General features: G+C 54.0%; 1 protein-coding gene across 4 annotated transcripts in view; it reads right to left on the bottom strand.

Annotated features, from left to right (window-relative positions):
* Nucleotides 1-16,181, bottom strand: part of AK4 (adenylate kinase 4) — a 50,830-nt gene extending 34,649 nt beyond the window's left edge. Inside the window, exons 1-3 of one of the 4 annotated variants that reach the window (XM_007480461.3) lie at nt 16,080-16,181; nt 15,660-15,780; nt 14,166-14,446 (exon numbers count right to left, since the gene is read on the bottom strand). In XM_007480461.3, the coding sequence (XP_007480523.1) occupies nt 14,166-14,310 (145 nt within the window). In that variant the 5' untranslated portion in view covers nt 14,311-14,446; nt 15,660-15,780; nt 16,080-16,181. The other 3 variants (XM_007480456.3, XM_007480460.3, XM_001364867.4) reach the window with 3 other exon arrangements.
* Between the last annotated feature and the right edge of the window lie 1,509 nt (nt 16,182-17,690).

The raw sequence follows: 17,690 nt of genomic DNA on the forward strand, positions 1-17,690 counted from the left end.
TATTCTTGTTGGAGCAACTAGCCAAACTCAAGAGATGGGATGGATTCAAATCTGGCTTCAGACACTTCCTAGCTGTGTGACCCTGGGCAAGTCACTGAACCCCCATTGCCTAACCCTTACCACTCTTCTGTCTTGGAACCAATAAACAGTATTGTTTCCAAGATGGAAGGTAAGAATTTTTTAAAAAACTGTTCTTGGTCTTCATTGCTTGGCACCAAATGCCCTCCAAAATCTGGCCCTACCTCTATCTTCTGGCTTGTTTTATTTAACTCTACTTCACTTGCTCTGCCTTCTGGGCAAACTGGCAGTCCAAGGTAGTGCAGTGGGTCAAAGCCCTGGTCTTAGAAGATTTAAATGTGGTCTGAGATGTGTGGCAGAGAACCCAAACAAGTCCTTTGATCTCTGCCTCTCTGTGTTCCTCTGTGAAACAGTTTGGTAATAATGGCACCCACTTCACAAGGTTATGAAGATCTAATCAGAAAAATTTACATAGAGCATTCCGCAAAGCATAAAGCAGCACAGGAAATATTACTAACTAGGTGTTACTAGCATAGGCTTTGTGCCTCTTGCTTCTGGGTCTGGAACACTCTCCTCACCCTAGACTCTTGGAATCATTGTTGTTTGGTTTTTTTTAATCTAGCTCTCATGTCCCAAGAGGTCTCGACTATAAACTCCCTGCCATTCTACTCCCTAAGGTTTTCTCCTTCTGAAATTGCTTCATATTGCTCCATAGAGGGGGGCACCTAGGTGACGATGCAATGGATGGAGCATCCGGGCTTGGAATCAGAACCACTCATCTTCTTGAGTTCAGATTTGGCCTCTGACCCTTACTAGTTCTGTGACCTCGGGTAAGTTGCTTAACTTGTTTGCCTCAGTTTCTTGATCTGAAAAAAAATGGCAAATCCCTCCAGTACCTTTGCCAAGAAAAGCCCGAATGGGGTCATGAAGAGTTGAACACAACTGAAAAGACACAATAACAGCATTCTAGAGAGATGTCATTCATCTGTGTCCTCCTTGTTTCCCATCATCATGCCCCAGTGGAATGTTAACAATAACAGGACATAAGAAGCATTGGCTTTGGCATTACAGGACCTGGATTCAGAGCGACGAGAGTGCAATTTGGATCTAAGAAGCACTAAGTCTGCCCACTATATGACTGTAGCACAATTATTTAGTCCCTATTATAGACCTCAGTTTCTAATCTGAAAAATGGCTACTAAAAACTCTTCCAAATCTAAATTTATTTGCTTATCAGTTCTGAAAGCAAGGAGGGAAAGGGGGAGGGAAACAACATGAATCATGTAACCATGGGAAAAAATACAAATAAAATAACAAATCTAAATTTGTGATTCTATGATCTTTAAGGGCAGGGACTGTTTCAATTTTATCTTGGTAGTCTTAGTGCCCGGCACATACTAAGTGCTTTGTGTTTCTCAAATAAAATTAGATCAGGAGCAACTGTGAGACCCAGTGGATAGAGAGCCAGGCCTGGAGATGTGAGGTCCTGGGTTCACATCTGGCCTCAGGTACTTCCTAGCTGGGAGACCCTGGGCAAGTCACTTCAACTCCCATTACCTAGCCCTTCCCAGTCTTCTGTCTTAGAACTAGTATTGGTTCTAGGGTGAAACAAAACGATTTTTTAAAAATTAAAATTAGATCCAAAGCCCTCATTTGGCAAATTAGAAAATTGAGTTTCAGAGACTGACTTGCCACAGTCATCCAGGAAATATCAGGGCCAATATCTGACCTCAAAAACAGACAGTCAGCAGGTATGTGTAATGAAAATAGCACACCATCTAGAACCCTAAGAACGGGTTTCAAATCTCCACTTCGACCCATATAATGTTTTATAACTCATTTTCCCTCTCTGGACCAGGGTTTCCTCATTAGTAAATCGGCACGGCATCAGTGTGGGGGAGTGAAGAAATACCCTATGAATGTCCTTTTTCTCCCTCAAGTCCTCTGATCCTCTGATCTCATGGTCTTGACAGAAGTTGGCAGTTTGTGATTTTTCCATCAACCCATAAAATCATGAAGTGCATCTATAAAGCCACGATAACATTCTCCATGGCACAACCCTACAAGGGGGTTGAGAATGTAATCTCCTGGAAAAAACCAAAGGTTTTGTTTAATGACACAGCCTCCTGAACGCTCTTAACCAAGGAAAGTGTGGGTTTGGTCCCCGGGTTCATGGAGAGGAAAAGGCTTTGTAACCCCTGAAGTATTCTCTAAGTACGGGCTCCTAAAAACCATCCCCATTATCATCTGATGGTCAAAGACCAGGAGCATCTGAAGAACTGGAAGGCACCTGAGCTGTCAGCTCATCCAATCCATAGCTGACAAAGAATCCCAACCTCAACAGTGGTCATCTAGGCTTTATCATAGGCCACCTCCAATGAGGGGGAAGCTAAGGTCACCAAACCCCTTCCAGAAAACTACAATCATTAGGCACTTTCCTCCATCATGCCCAAATTGGCCTCTTTGGACTTGTAGCCATTGCTCCTAGTGATGCCCTCTAGGGTCAAACAGGGAGGTTCTGATCTCTTTTCCAGCTCATAGTCAGCTCATCAATACTAAAAGACTCTCAAGCATCTCTCTAACTTGTCTCTGGGATTAATATGCCCAGTTCCTCCAGCTCATCCTCAACCAGCAAGGACTCAAAGCCTCCTACATCTTGCCTATCTCCTCTAACACTTTTCTGCTCATTAATGTCCGTTCTAAGCTCTGAGGTCCAGAATGAACATAGTCCACCAGAGGTGGGCAGAATACAGGGGGCCTCGTGAGCTCCCTATCCCTTGAAGCCATGTTGCCCCAAATGCAGCCCCTCTCCCATTCAAGAGAGTAATCTTGCCAATTACCTAACATTTCAACCTGATACAACTTGGCTCTGATGTCACATCCAAATTCTTCTCTATTTTTACCTCTTTTCCATCTTTTCCACCTGTCTAAGTAAATTAAGAAAGCTGAAAAGGTGGCAGGCTACTTGGCAGTCAAAAAAGCTAACTGGCTGCTTTCTAAAAATTGGTACAAAGGTAAATGATTCCCATAAATCTATCTGGAAAGAATTATTTTGTCGAGTCATTCCAACTATGACCCAAAGGATGATGGGGAAACAATGGTGGGCGTAAGAATGCTATAGCACATTACCAAGGTGATGACTCACATGAGAGGGTAATCAGGCGTATTGTCGAGGACATATATTAATGGAAAAGGGCCAGAAGAGCAGAGGAAAACTTGGGGCATTTGGTAGCTCCTCTAGGGAGGATTCATGGAAGGACAAAGGCAAGAATTATACAGGGTGAGTAACTCCAGGGTTCTCCATGCAGGCAAAGCGGTGGAGAAGCTGGTACTCTGATCTACTGTGGAGCGAATGGAAATTGGAAGGTAGAAACCCTCGTAACGCTCAATAAGAGCAACAGAATTCATTCTATCCTTTGGTCACTTAGGACATTGCCAAGAACACCCTGGCAGGATCATCAAAGAAACCCCAAAATAGCTAAAGTAATCAGTTCAAAGATTCTCATGCAACTTTATTTATTGCCAAAAGCAAAGCACAACTGAAATCAATCTCAATATTCAATAAGAGGGAAATAATGGAATGAATTAAGTTAATGATATGAAATACTTTAATACAATTAAGGTTGACAAGTACAAGTAATAGAAGGCAATCTAGAAAGACCTTTATGGAGAACAGAGCCCAGACTAGCTATGATCATACAAGAGAAAACAGGAGAGACAGATAAGGAAGCCCAATGAACACCTGGAAGGAGTAACTGGAAAGGGAGGGCATGTCATGGCTTGAATTCCATGAACTTGAGCATAAATGCTAAAAAACAAGTTTTATTTACTGTATTTATGTTCAGGACCCCCATACAATCCTCTAAGACTCTCTTTAGGTTTTGGGTTTATAAGAGTTAAGTCAATGTGTGAAATTCACTAGTATTGGGAACTCCCCAAGAAGGACAATCCTTCCACCAATGCACATGGGCATCTTCTTTCTGACTGGGCTTTAGAGTTGCCCAGGGCACTGGAGTTGAAGTGAGGTGCCCATGGTCACACAGCTGGCAATGGAAGTTAAAAAGTTAATTTACAGGCATTAAGCACCTACTATGTACCAGGCAAGAGGCTAAATGGTACTGGGGAGTTAAGAAGCCTCATCTTCCTAAGTTCAAATCCAGCCTCAGACACTCACTGAGAGACCCTGGGCAAGTCACTTTGCCTGTTTCTTCATCTATAAAATGAGCTGAAGAAGGACAAGGCAAACTGCTCTAGTATCTTTACCAAGAAAATCCCCAATGGGGTCATAAGGAGTCAGATAGGACTGAACAGTGACTGAGCAGCCAACAATTATTTGTGCCAGGAACAGGGTTACACACTAGAGATAAAAAGGAAAAGAAAAAAAGTAGTCCCTGCTTTTAAGGAGCCCCCAGTCTAATGTACCATCATGATACAGAGAAGATGAATTCAGGGATAATTAGAGCACATGAGAAAGTGTGGATGGGCTGCGATATATCCCACTGAGTGAAGGGAGGATGCATCTCCTCCATGGGAGTACAAAGCCACGAAAGTAAGCCAGCCGCCATGCTTGAAGCACATGAAGCGACTGGGAGCTGAGGGGAAAATGATGAGGCAGAGGAGAAACCAGCAGCATCTGGAATCGGGCTGCCAAGGAACCCAAGTTCTGTTTCAACCTGACCCTGTGGTTTCCCAATGTGCCCCGCCAAGCACACTGGCACACACCCAGGGGGAGAAGATCACATTCCATTTATTTCCCCTTAAAAAGGGGAGAATCATTTCTACTCCATCATGGCTGAGAGTCCAACAGCCATGGTAGGTATTCACTGGCCATGGATTGCTTCTGCACCTCCTTTGGAAGGAGCCCTTCTTTCACTGGAAATGCCATGGGGCAGAGAAGACAAAGAGCCTGCCACAGAAGCAGGAAGGCCAGAGACTCAACATCTCTTGCCCAAGCAAGCTTCTAAGGCCATCCACTGCTGGTGTCCACCTGCATTAATGGAGGCACTTCCCCCTCCAGGGTTCTCTGTAGCAGCGAAATCCCAAACATAGACCCCAAATCTCTGCGATTCCTTCATACCCTGTCACTAACCGCAGAATATGGCAGGGCCCCCGAGGCAAGGGCAGTCTGCCTTTCTCATATAACATCCCTGTAGTACCTGAAGGTTTGCAGATGACTTCTCACCAGTCTGATCCTGACAATAACCCCAGGAGATGTTTTAGTATTCTTATTTTACAGAGGAGGAAATGAGCTAAGAGGTTCAGAAAGAAGAGCCTGGCCAAATAAGACTGAGGCACCTCATGCTCCTCTTGGAGGGGTCTAATTCTAGGGAAGCCTGTCCCTGGACCCAGGCCCAATCTATCTCTCAGACTCCCACTGCCCCACGTTCTTCCCTAAGTGGGAATCAGAGGTAGCCATCCCCCTAAGTCCAGAAACATCCCCCTTAATCCAGAGAAGTCCTCCTAAGTCCAGAGACATCCCCCTAAATCCAGAAATGTCTTCCTAAGTCCAGAGACAGAATGTCTTCTCCTTCTGACTTCATAATTCAACAAAAGTCCCTATGCCATTCATAGCATGAAAGACATTGGGGGGGGGGGGGGGTATTCAACAATGCTCCAGCATGGGTTGAACTGATGACCTCTGGGTGTTCAGAGGGCATCCAACACCAAAGAGGATGCTGGGTAGCATCCACAGGACCAATGAGGGCACCACACAACGCCTCATGCCTGCATCCTGCTCTGCTGTGGACCCCTCTCCCTGCCCCAGTGCCTGGCGAATGGCCACATGCTAATTGACTGTGGAATCAGACTAGATGGCCTCCCTGGTCCCTTCCGGCTCTAAATCTCCGATCCTGAAGCCTCTTCATACAGTGAATCCAATTAATCACATCCTAGCTGCAGGCTGTATCTTCTTGTCGTTCATCATCCCTTCCTGTCCAGTCTTGACTTGGGCGCCAGTGAGCTAGTTGAAGTCCACCAAGAAGGACAATGCAGAATCAGACACTTTTCATCGGAATGCGAGTTCTCAGAGAGCCAAGGGGAGCTTCATTTGGGTCTCTGTGCCCGTCGCCTGGCAACGTAGGCACTCAACAAACAGGTAGTAATTGATTGGACTTTTCTGCTGGCTTGTTCATATACATGTTGTTTCCCTGTGCTGGAATGGAAGCTTCTTGAGGACGGAGCTTTGCAATCCAATCCCAGCCCCCAGCCCAACGCTGGCAAATGGAAGTCATTGATAAATGCCCACCGATGGCTGCAACTGCATTCTAACCTGACTCCTCTGTGGAGTCGCTCCCCCTCAGTAAAAAGCGATGGCTGTGACATCAGGGATGGGATCCTTTTCTGTCCCCTCAGACGCCACCATGATGACCCACTTAGCTAGCGTCTCCTGCTGCCCTCTCAGGCCTCCTTGTCTCCTTGATAATTCTTCCCAAGACCATCTTTTGAGGAAGGGCCCAAGCCAGACAAGCCTTCATTCTCCTGGCTCCACCATCTTATTCCTACTCATTTTCCAGCTCCTTTTTAAAGTTCTTTTCCCTGTTATCAGGTCAGCCGCAGGAGCAGGTAGGTGAATCAATGGATTGATGGGGAAGTCCTGGGTTCGAATCTGATCTCAGACACTTCCTAGCTGGGTGACCCTGGGCAAGTCACTTAACTCCAACTGCCTAGCCTTTACCATTCTTCTGCCTTGGAACCAATACATGGTATTGTCCATTCCCTGAAGGCAGGGACTGTCTCTCTTTCTGCTTGTATTTCTATCCCCGGCACTTCTCCCAGCTCTGGCACATACTTAATAACTCCTCGCTGGTTCAGCTAGATTTAAGCAATGCCTATTGCCTAATGCACCGTGCCCTGCCTGCTGGAGAAACGCCGTGAACTGAACTGACTCCAGAAGTTCTTCATGGTTACACCAGCAATGTGCAAGATGTGGCTCAGCTGGAAAGGCCAAGAACCCTCAGAGACTCTGTCTCCTACCCAAGGCCCAGTCTGGCAAAGTGAGGCACCAGTTGGCCATAGGGAATACAATTCTGTGGTCATGGCAACCCAGAGAACAAAGAAAAAGACATGCTAGTTCTCAGTCCTTGCAGAGCTCTTTTCTGTCACTCTTTTCAGGAGCATAGGGGGTAGAAAAGGGAGCAGAGAATGAAAAGAATCCAGAAATTGTGTGGGGTTGTCTAGAACAAGCATGGCCTGCTTTTTCAGGGGATGAGCGCCCTGTCTCTGGTGGTGTACAAGTAGAGGCTAAAGGAACACATATAGATGTATAGAGATTTCAGCACAGTAAAGAAGCCTAAACTGAGATTCTACATAAATGACTTGCATTTTAAATGGATTTTTTGGTTCTGTAGCTTTTTTAGTACCTGAAATCCCAGAAGAACAGGTATGACAGCCTTACATGGAAACCTTCAAAATGAGATGGGAGGGTGGCTTGGCCATTGGCACCTTTCCTGTTGGTCATTAATGACTGGAATTAACTTAGACAAATATCTGGACTTGAGTTCAGAAACTGAAGGAGCCACCATTTCATCCACATGAACATGGGTCCTCCCTCCACCTATGAAGACCACAAGCTTTCTCTGCTCTCCATGAACTACTGTGGTTTCATATATATAAACCAATGACCAGTCATAACAAATTTCCACACGAGTTTTCCCAAGTTATATGATCGAATTTATCTCCCTCCCTCCCTCCCTCCCTCGCTCCCTTCCTTCCTTCCTTTCCCCCTCTGGGTGCTGGCAGACCATTCGATCTGGGTTATACATATATTATCATACAAAACATTTCCACATTGTGCCTTTTAGGATGAGTGAGTAATCCTAGAAAAGCAAAACTCCAAGCATAAACCCAGATAAACAAATGAAAAATCAGATCCTTTCATCTGCATTCTGATTCTGATAGTTCTTTCACTGGAGGTGGAGAGCATTGTTTGGTATAAGACTCAGAATTGTCCTGGATCATCATATTGCTGAGAATAAGCAAGTCTACCACCGTGGATCGCTCCACAAACAAAAAACAGCTGCAGCAAACTTGCACCTGGTGGCCATAAAGTCCTGAACCCTCTGCACCAAGCTAGGCTGACCCTCCAATCCATGACACATAGAATCAATCCACCCTGGGCCCTAAGGGAAAAGATTCCCAGCTTGGGATGACGTGTCCATGCCTGTACTCTGCTGAGGAGCCTGGGACAGCCCAGGGCCACCTCCCCAAAATAGCTGTAAGTTGCTTAAAGGCAGGGAGTGTTTTTTATATGTACCTCTACTGTCTGGCACAGAGGAGGGACCAAAGAAAGCAGTTAGTGGGAGAATCAGTGAGGAGATAGATAATAAAAGTAAACATTTATAAAATGCTTTAAGGTTTAAAAAGGGCAAGCGTCTCATTTGATCCTACAGCAGCCCTGGCAGGTAGCTATTCTTTTTCTCCATTTTACAGATGAAGAAACTGAGTCAGGCAAAGGCTAAGTGACGTGTCTAGGGTCCAACACAGATAGGAGGTACCTAAGCCTGGATTTGAATGCAGATCATCCTGACTTCAATTTCAAAGCTTATATAGCCTATAGGGTAAATATATATATACACCCACATGGATAAAAGATAGTCTTTATCCTCCCTTCAGAAAAATATCACCTCATCATAGTTTGAGACAGTGTTTAAAGAGAAGAGAAGAGTAGGGAAGGGTATGAGATCTGGGCTTTTTTTTTTTTAAGCCTCACCTACTGTCTTAGTATCAATTCTAAGATAGACGAGTTATAATGGCTGGGCCATCCAGGTTAAGTGCCTTGGGAAGTAGAGGAACCAGATCCTCCAAACTCCATGCCTGGGCCTCCATTCGTGGTGCTACCCAGCTGCCCCCGAGGTCTCGTCTTATAATTCATCTGGACTTCCAAGGATGGAAAGTCCCGCCAACCGATGCATACCAGTCACTGCTGTGGAATGGATGGTCTTAGCTTCCAGGCACACAGAACACAGACATGGAATAGCTGCTCAATCCCCCCTACCCCCCGCTCATCAGGAGCACTAATGGGATGCTGTCCAGGTGACAGAGCTCTTCTGGTAGAGCACTAATATGATTATTATTCACCTCAGGACTCCCAGCAATTCTGTGGATTGAAGAGACGCGGGAGACCTATTTTTACCTATAAGGAAAAGAGGCCTGGACAATGGAGCTGACTGAGAATGGCCCAGAGAGTAAATGGGAGAGTCAAGACTTGAACTCAGGTCTCCTGGAGGCAAAGGTCAACTCATGGGAGAGCGGGTCGCAGTCCCCCAAAAGGTTTCCACACAGCCCTTTCCCCCTTGCTCACCCGCCATGGTGCAGGCTTCTCCTCGTGACATCTGGGGGCTGTCTGCAAGCAGCATTCCCCTCTCACACCCCTTCCTGTTCTCGTCTTCTCACCAGCAGGACGTGACTGTTATGGGAGAAGCCAATCGCCTGTCCTTCTGAAAGGCCAGCTCTGGTGGCCTCTCCCCTTCCCCTCGGCGTGGAGCCAGGCAGTGGCCGCAGCTTCTCTCCATCTCCATCCCTGGCTGATCTCTCTTCTGGGCTCCTGCACAGGCCCGTTTGGGCCCCCTCGAGGCCAGTCCCTAACAGACGGCCTCGGCCCCAGCCACTGCCCAAGAGGCCAGAGGGAAAGGCCTAAAGAGCATCTTGGAACTCCCCAAGGAACGGGAAGGCTCCAGCCTCCAGGACCAACCTCCTCTTCTCTGTCGCCTCCACATTGACTTCTTCTACGTGAGCTTCACGGCATGTGTAGGCTGAAGAGCCCACACAGCTCCTTGAGCCTCCCTCATCCATAGACCAGGGAATGCCGGCCTTGCAACAGGCAGAGGCAAAGCCAACCTCCATCCTCCCCTGTTCCCAGCCCCCCACTCCTCAGGCTCCACAGTGGAGGGGAGAAGCCCCAAGAGGCTCGGGCTGCAGGGGCTCTCCCTGCTGGAGGCTCTCTCCACCGTGCTGGGGCTCTCCCTGCTGTTACAGGGCTCTGAGGCTCTCCCTGCTGAGGCTCCAGGAAGCAGAATGCCCCATTTATTCACGGTTCACAAAGGGGAGCCTCTGAGCTCTGCCTGTGCTCTCCAGCCAGCAAAGGGCCACATGGGGCTCAAGATGGATCTGCTCGAGGTCCAGTCCACATAGAGCCGTGGGAGAAGCTTGGCCGCCAAACGGGCCTGCATGCCAGTCCTTCAGATGGGGACGAGTGACTGGCGGAAGGTACTGAGCCTCCAAGAGGAGATAGACGCACAAGGCGGCCAGCAGCCCTCTCCACTCTGGCCCTGGCACCCGATGGCAAGGTCCCTCCAAGGAAGAGAAGCCACAGGCCATTGCAGGGGAAGGACCCACCTTAGCCCTTCACCCCTAGAGCTCTTGAACAAAAGGGACAGGAGATGAGTTCGAGTCCTGTCCCTGAAACACGAGTGAAGGAATGAAGCCCTCAGTAGGCCTTGAGGTCTCACACTAGAAAAAGTGCCAGCCCTGGCATGGAAGGCTTGAAGCCAATCCAAATTCAGACACTGACAAGCTACATGACCCTAAGCCAGTCATTTCACCTGTCGCCTCAGTGTCTTCAACTGTAAAATGGGGCTTGTAACAGCACCTTCTTCCCCAGGGGTGGGGAAGTCCTTTGGAGCAGCAGAAGTATTGCTCTGGTTACTATCCCCAAAGTCAGGGGCCGAAGGGGTCTGAGGATGCTGGCTGGCGCCGGCGATTCCCAAAGAGTGATCTGGAGGCCCTGGAAGTCCCCAAGCCATGCTTGAGGGATCTCCAAGGCACAGAAAGAATGTTATCGTGTCTGATACCAAAGGAGAGGACCCAGAAGAACCCAAAGGTCTGCTGGGGGATCTTCAATGGCTCCTGAGAGGGGCAGCGACAGCACCGTGGATGGAGTGCCAAGTCTTCCGAGTCCCGAGGACTTGAGTTCACATCCAGTCCTTTCCTAGCTGAGTGACCCTGGGCAAGTCCCTTACCCCCACTCCCTAGCTCTTCTAGCTGCAAGTGATCCCCGTATTGCTTCTAAGACAGGAGGCAAGGTTTCAGAAAACAGGAGTAAATGGCGTGTTCCCTCCAGTCACAGGTAGTCTCTATCCCCAGGCATCAGACCGAGGACGAGCGAGAAGCCTTCCAAGAAGCTGGAGGGCAAAGCGAGGAGCTCTTATCCCGCGAGGGCTCAGGACTCTGGGGAGGCTACCCAGGAGGCAGCAAGGCACGAACAGAAGTCTGGGGAGATAAGCGGAGCCCCCTCTGCAGGAGGCCGCGGTAGACCTCAAGAGTCTGGAGAACCAACTGAAAAGCGTGTCAGGATCGCAACAACTTCCCAGGCCGCGTGGCCATCCCCGTCCCGCAGCAAGAGACGGAGAGGGGAATTCCACCCAAGCTGGGCAGCCCCAGAAACCGCCGCGCCGGGCAAACGCCGGGCTTCGGACGCCGCCACAAAGCCGCAAAGTCAGAATGAAAACACGCCTTTGCCCAAGCTAACGGACTCACTCTGGGCCAGGACTTGGCCCCAAAGAGAAGACTGTGCGAAGGGGGTCAGGGGAGCCCGGAAGAGGCCCCCCGTCCGCTCTGTGGCCAGGAGGTGGGACTGAGGACTAGAGAGGGCCTCGGGCGTATGAGAGGAATAACTCTCTCCCACCGGAAGAAGCTTGGCACAGACGGCGGCTCCACCCAGTCTCGAGGGTCTCTACAGCGGCATGGAGGGTGCCGGCTGGGTTCCAGGAGGCAGAGCGCCCCCCCCCCACTACAGAACCGATCCGGATCAGAGACCCAGAACGTCCCCGAAGATATACAGAGGCAGAAATCAGAGTGTCTGAGCAGGATGCAGGGGGCCACCTCGAGGCCGGGTGACCCTGGACAAGTCACCTGCCCCCGGCCCAGGCCTTGTCCTCTTCCGCCCTGGGATACTCCATGCTGATTCTAACGCAAAGGAAGGCGTGAGGTCGGCCCTGCCTCTGGCCCGCTGCTTCAAAGACGCTTCCAGGCAGGCCTGGCACGGGCCAGGCAGCAGCCCGGGCTTCTGGGGGTTCTGCAGAGCAGGTCTCCCCGCTCCCTCTCCCCGCCAGGGCACTTCCCGGCCTTCCCACAGGGGCCTCGCAGAGACCTCCAAGCACTCGGCCTTCTCGCCACCGAACACCGATGAGAATAATCCACCCTTAACGAGTGCAGCCCCCCCCCTTCCCTCCTCAGACCTCTCAGGCTCTGCCCTCACTCTCCCATTTTCCAGAGGGGGACATTGAAGGCCGAGGTAAGATCACCCCGTCACACCAGGAGGGGGACTCGAACCCAGAACCCAAGCCCTCGCTGCAGTCCGCCTCCCATCCCCCCCCAGCGGAGGTCACTTCCCCCTCCCTGCCTCACCCGGCTCTTCCGGGCACACAGTAGGGATTCTAAGATGGAAGAGAGGGGTTAAAGAGCCCGGATTCTGAGTCCCCGCGGGAGGAGCCGCTGCGGGAAGGCTGAGGCTGGCTCCGGTCTGCTTTTCTGCACAGCCCAAGCCCAGCAGGAAGCCCCGCTCTATGGACATCAGAGAGGGCCGGCCAGCACCAGCCGGTCCTGCTGGCCCAAAGCCCGTCCTGGAGTGTCCTGGAGCGCAGCGGGCAGCGCTGACCCCTGCGGAGCCCCGCCTCTCCCCGCCAGGCGGGAAAGGAGCCGGAAGCGCTCTGGGAGGGGCACCAAGCCTCTCCTGAGCCCAGCAGACAGGAGGACCACTCACATGAACCATCCCAGGGAGACTGCGCAGAAAGGAGCCGGAAAGCGCTTGGGCTCTGGGTTCCAATCTCCCCGCTGACCCTAACTGGCTGGACAAGTCACGTGTCCTCGTTTACTGAATGAGTCAGCCTGCCCGCCGGCCTCCCAGGTCTCTCCCAGGTCTCGACTTGTCTCCGCATCACAGAAGAGCCGCAGGCAGGGCAGAGGCCACCGAGCTCCGGTGCCCCCAGAAGGGACGGACCAAAGCGCCTGCGCTAAGCAACATTTCCCATCATCCCCCAGTTCGAACTCCCAGGAAAGCCGGTCTTGGGTGAAGTCCCGCCCCGTCTGGGGTTTTCTTGGCCAGCCCGTTCCTTCTCCAGCCCCTTCGGTAGAGGAGGAGCTGTGGCCCAGGGGGAGGTGACTTGGCCAGGGTCACTGGGCCAGTCAACGTGCGAGGCTGGATTTGACCTCCCAAAGCCCAGGGCTCCTGCCTTGAGACCCAGCAGCCTCCCTCGGGCACCCCCTAGCGGCGCCGGGAAGGCTGTCCTGAATTTAAAATTGGCCCTTTTAGGAGCGAAGTTTCCCAGATTCTTTTTAAAGCTGTTTACAAAGCGGAACAAAAAGGCCTTTCAGAAGCAATCCCAAGAGTTAACCTGGAGAGAACAGAGTCCCTGTGTGGCTCCCCTCCGCTCCGATCAGGAGCTGAGCTCGTCCCCTAGGGCAGTCGGGGCCCCCGGGGGTCCCCTCCAGGCTGAATGGGCTCCTCTTACCCCGATGGCGCAGGTGCTGGGAGGATCTCCCCCCCTCGGTTTACAGAAAAAGAAACTGAGGCCCAAGTGCTCACTGACTATGCTCCGACCTCCCCAATTCCCAGGGACAGGACAAGCTTTTTCCTCCGTGATTTCCCGCATGAAGGCAAGAGAGAAACTGAGGCTCGGCCAGCATGGGGGAGGCCGGAGGGGACTGGGAGCCTTCCCGGCTTCCTCTGGGGCTCGGCAGGATCGGGGTTCTTTCGGAGGCTGGAGGGGGGAAAGGGCTTTCGACCCGGAGAAGGCGGCGCTTCCGGGCCAGCCCCAGCCAGCTGCCTCAATTCTGAGGTCCGCAGGATTAGCCCCGGGGCTGGACAGAGGCAGCCCTCCCTCCACCCAGGGGGAAGCTCCTCCGCGAGCACTCACGCCAGAGCAGCCCTCCCCGGCGGCTCCTCCCCATTTCCCAGCGCCAAGTGGGGCACGGTTAATCCGCAGCCCTGCCTGCCCGGCCGGTTGGATGCAGGCTGCCGCGCAGGCTGGCTGCATGCGGCCCGGCACGTAGAAGGGGAAGGAAGGCGGTGGGAGGGGAGCGCGAGAGCTAGCCATGCTAAGGGTCATTTCTCTCTCGATCTCACGCGCGCGCGCAGACACGCAGGCAGACACGCGCACACGCAGACCCACACGCGCGCACACACGCCAGTCCCAGCTCCCTTCCCCACTCACCCGTGTCCGTCCTGATGTTCTCCCGAAGGAAGTGGCCGCTGGAGAGATGCTGGAGCCCAAAGTTTTCGGCGATCCGCTGGCACACGGTCCCTTTGCCCGAGCCCGGAGGGCCCAGAATGACGGCCCGCAGGAGTTTGGAAGCCATCGCCTGGCGGGGAGGGGGCGCAAGGACAGCCGAAAGCCGCCCCCCGAGACCCGGGACTGATGGAAAAGCCCAGAACTCTTCTCTTCTTCCCTTCCCCGCCCCCGTCCCCCTCCGATGGCCGGCGGTGGCGCTGCCCCTGTGAAGAAAGGAAGAGACTTGGAGCCCCCAGCCCAGCCCGCACCCCGCGCCGCGCCGCCCCAGGGCAGACTGGCCAGATACCCCGGCCCCTGGGCACCGAGGTGGGCTGGGAGAGAACGAAGACCCCCACCGGGTCAGAGGGCAGCCCGAGCCAGCCTCTCCGCTCCCACCCCCAACGGGCCCGGCCCGGAGTGAGGGATCCCCGAGCGCAACTGTCCCACCCCAGGGGGAATGCACCCAGAAGCCCTGCCCCAGGCCATCCGGCCCCACGCACCCCTCCCGGTCCCTTCACTCTCTCTCGCTGTCTCGCCCAGTTTGAGTGTGTGTGTGTGGGGGGGGGGGTTCCCTACTCTCTGCCCACCCAGTTCTCGCACGTGGGCAGCGTTAAGTAAGCAGCGCCTCCTCTAGCCCTTCCCTAGCCCCTCCCCACCCTGTCTCCGCCTGCAGCTGCGACCGCTGCCCACCGGCCGTGGGAACTCGCTTGGAAGCCGGATCTCCACTGGCGGTGGTGGCGGCGGCGACGGCGGCGGGTAGGCGGGAGCGGGGCGGCGCTCCCACCGCCGGCTGTGATTGATCCGGGGCCCTCGCCCGCCAGCCGGCCCCTCGCCCGATAGGGGGAGGGGGAAAGGGCGGAGCCCCAACTCTCCGACTTGGGGATGAGGGAGTGGGGGTGGGAGGGAATGAGATTAAAAAAATAAAATTGCCTTCGGAAAGCACCTGGGTGACTGATGAGCCGTCCTTGGGGCGGTGAGCCCGCGCAGTCTGCGAGGCTCTCCAGGCTCCGGCCGCCCAGAGCCCATTACCCAGCTGGGGAGCGCCTACCCCTCCCCACACACACCCCCAACCAATGCTTCCTTGAGGGGACCTCGTCCTAGTCTGGGCTCTAGAGGGGGGAAGCAACGATCTTCTCGTCACGCATTTGGAGCCTGGAAGCTCCAGCCCTCTCCTTTTGCAGATGAGAAAAGTGAGGCTCTTGGAGACGCCAAGCGATGCGCTCTGGGTCGCATAGCTAGCAAATGGCAGAGGCGACATTTGAACCTGAATTTTGCAGCCTCCCAAGTCCAACTCGCTAGCCGCGAAGCTTAAGGAGTTGGTCGGTTCTGACCCTTCCGCAAACCCGACGGCTCATTTTCCTCCCCGGCCCGGTGCCGGGATCGGTAGCATCTCCAGAGCTTTAGCCGCCGCGGAGCCCCGCCCAAAGCCCTCCTCACCTTAAGCCCAGGGCCAAGGAGAGAGGGCCGAGTCTGTGGTGGTGACCCGGTTGGGACGGTAGTGAATTTGGCAGGGCCCCTTCCAGCCGCACCTTCAGCCCCAAGGCTGGGGGGCACACCCCTACAGGGCGAGGGGCAGGAAGAGGGAGAGAAACTGTTTCCTGTCCTGTTTCTGCCCAGAGCTCGACTTGCCCAAGTGCCCCCGGGTCCCCTTACCCATTCTAGCGCCGGAGAGCTTCCCTCGCCTTCCTTTCCTCACTACCTCGCCGCCCCACGCCCCCCTCCCAGGCCTGGCCCAATTCGAGATTCCCCATCCCAGAACCCCTAGTTTTTCCAGCCCATCCCCAAGCCCAGCCTTCCTGCAACCCCCGGCCGGCCCTGGCCCAGCTAGACCCCTGCCCCAAGTCATGGGAGCCACACCACTGTGGCGGTGTGGCGCTGGGGGGAGGCGGGATCTGGTTCCTGCTGCCAGGGCTGCAGTGGAAGGAGCCGCGTTCCTAGAATGAACCCCCGGCTGGAACTCGCGGCCCAAAGCCCCTTGGAAACATTGTTGCACGCGGCGGCCGGGTTCTAGAGCACCGGGCGCGGAACGCCGTGGGGCGCCGGGGGTCTCGCCGCTAAATCTCACCCCTTTCTCCAGGAAAGTGAGTTTGGAAAATCGGCCCGCCCTCCCCCAGCTCGAAATGAACTTGTGGCTCCCGAGGCTGCCTAGCCCGGCCGCAGGCCCCTTCGCGCGAGGCCTGGCCCTTTAAAGGACTGCGTCTGCGGGGGGGGGCGGCTCGGCAACACCCCTCCGCGAATGGGAGCGGATGCTGGAGCCCAGCCGCTCCGCGTGCCGCGGCTGCCTCTGCAGCCCCAGCCCAGGCGCGCCTCCTGACACATCTCGGGGCCCAGGGCCTCTGCCCTGCCCGGCATCCGGCGAGCACCCGTGCCCATGCCCTGGGGCTGCGATGTCCTCCGGGCGTGTCAGCCCACCCGGGGCTCGAGAACCGCCCCCGCTACGGCCTCCGCCTGCCCACCCCCTTTTCTGCCCTTCCGCGTTATCCCCCCTGAGCTCCGCCAGGCTACCCGCGGGGCGCTGGAAGAAAGGGGCAAAACGCGAGGCAGCCCCGGGCTCCCCACATTCGGGGCAAACGAGGGCCCAGCCTGCCTTGCGCTCGGCAGCCCAGAGCCCCCAGCTCCCCTTTATGTCCTGCGGGGTTGTCTTGGCGCTCAGTCTAGAGGCGCGCCTCTAAGCACGAGCCTCGAGGTGTCTGCGGGCAGGCGGAGGAATCTCCACCCTCAAGGGGAAGAACCCGCTGCGGGGGAGGGGCGAGGGGCGAGGTGTGAAGCCGCCGGGACTCCCCGGGAGGGAGCGCCGCCCGCGTTAGGGACCCAGCAAAATGGAGCTCTTGATCCGCCCCAGAGAGGCGCTCCTAAGTGTAGCAGCTCCATCTTCCTACCCAGGCGTGGGCGCCTTTAGCTGCATATATGATCCTTTAAGTGCCTGAGAATCATCCGTCCTAGTGCTTTGGTAAGGGCTAGGCCGGGGCGCTTAAGTGACTTGCCCAGGGTCACACAGCCCCGAAGTGTCTGAGGTCACCTTGGAACCCAGGACCTCCCATCTCTGGGCCGGATTCTCCATCCACTGATCCGCCCACCCGCCCAGTTCTGTTTCGTAAAAGGGGAAGAGCCCGAACTTTAGATCCAAGCTGGGACTCCTTCCCAGGAATCAAAGAAATGAGGGTGCAGGTGTGCATAGGTGTGCCGGTCTGCAGGGATGTGCTTGGAGAAATGAGAAAGAGAGTGCAGACGGAGATCTCTACCCCTGGGACAGTCCCGCATCTCGGGAAGAAGACAATCCCCCCGCTGAGTCTGAGGGAAGGAGGAGGTGGAGACTGTCATGCCCGGGCCTGCTGGCCTCTGCCCAGAGCCTTTTTCTCCCTTCGGCAGCTTCGAGAGAAGTTGGCATCGTGTGTCTTGTCTCGGGAGGCCAGAAGGGCATGGACTGCTCGCTCTCTCCCTCCCTCCCTGTCTCTCCCTTTCTGTCTG

The sequence above is a fragment of the Monodelphis domestica genome, chromosome 2, assembly GCF_027887165.1.
Source record: "Monodelphis domestica isolate mMonDom1 chromosome 2, mMonDom1.pri, whole genome shotgun sequence".
In the NCBI taxonomy this organism is placed as follows: domain Eukaryota; kingdom Metazoa; phylum Chordata; class Mammalia; order Didelphimorphia; family Didelphidae; genus Monodelphis; species Monodelphis domestica.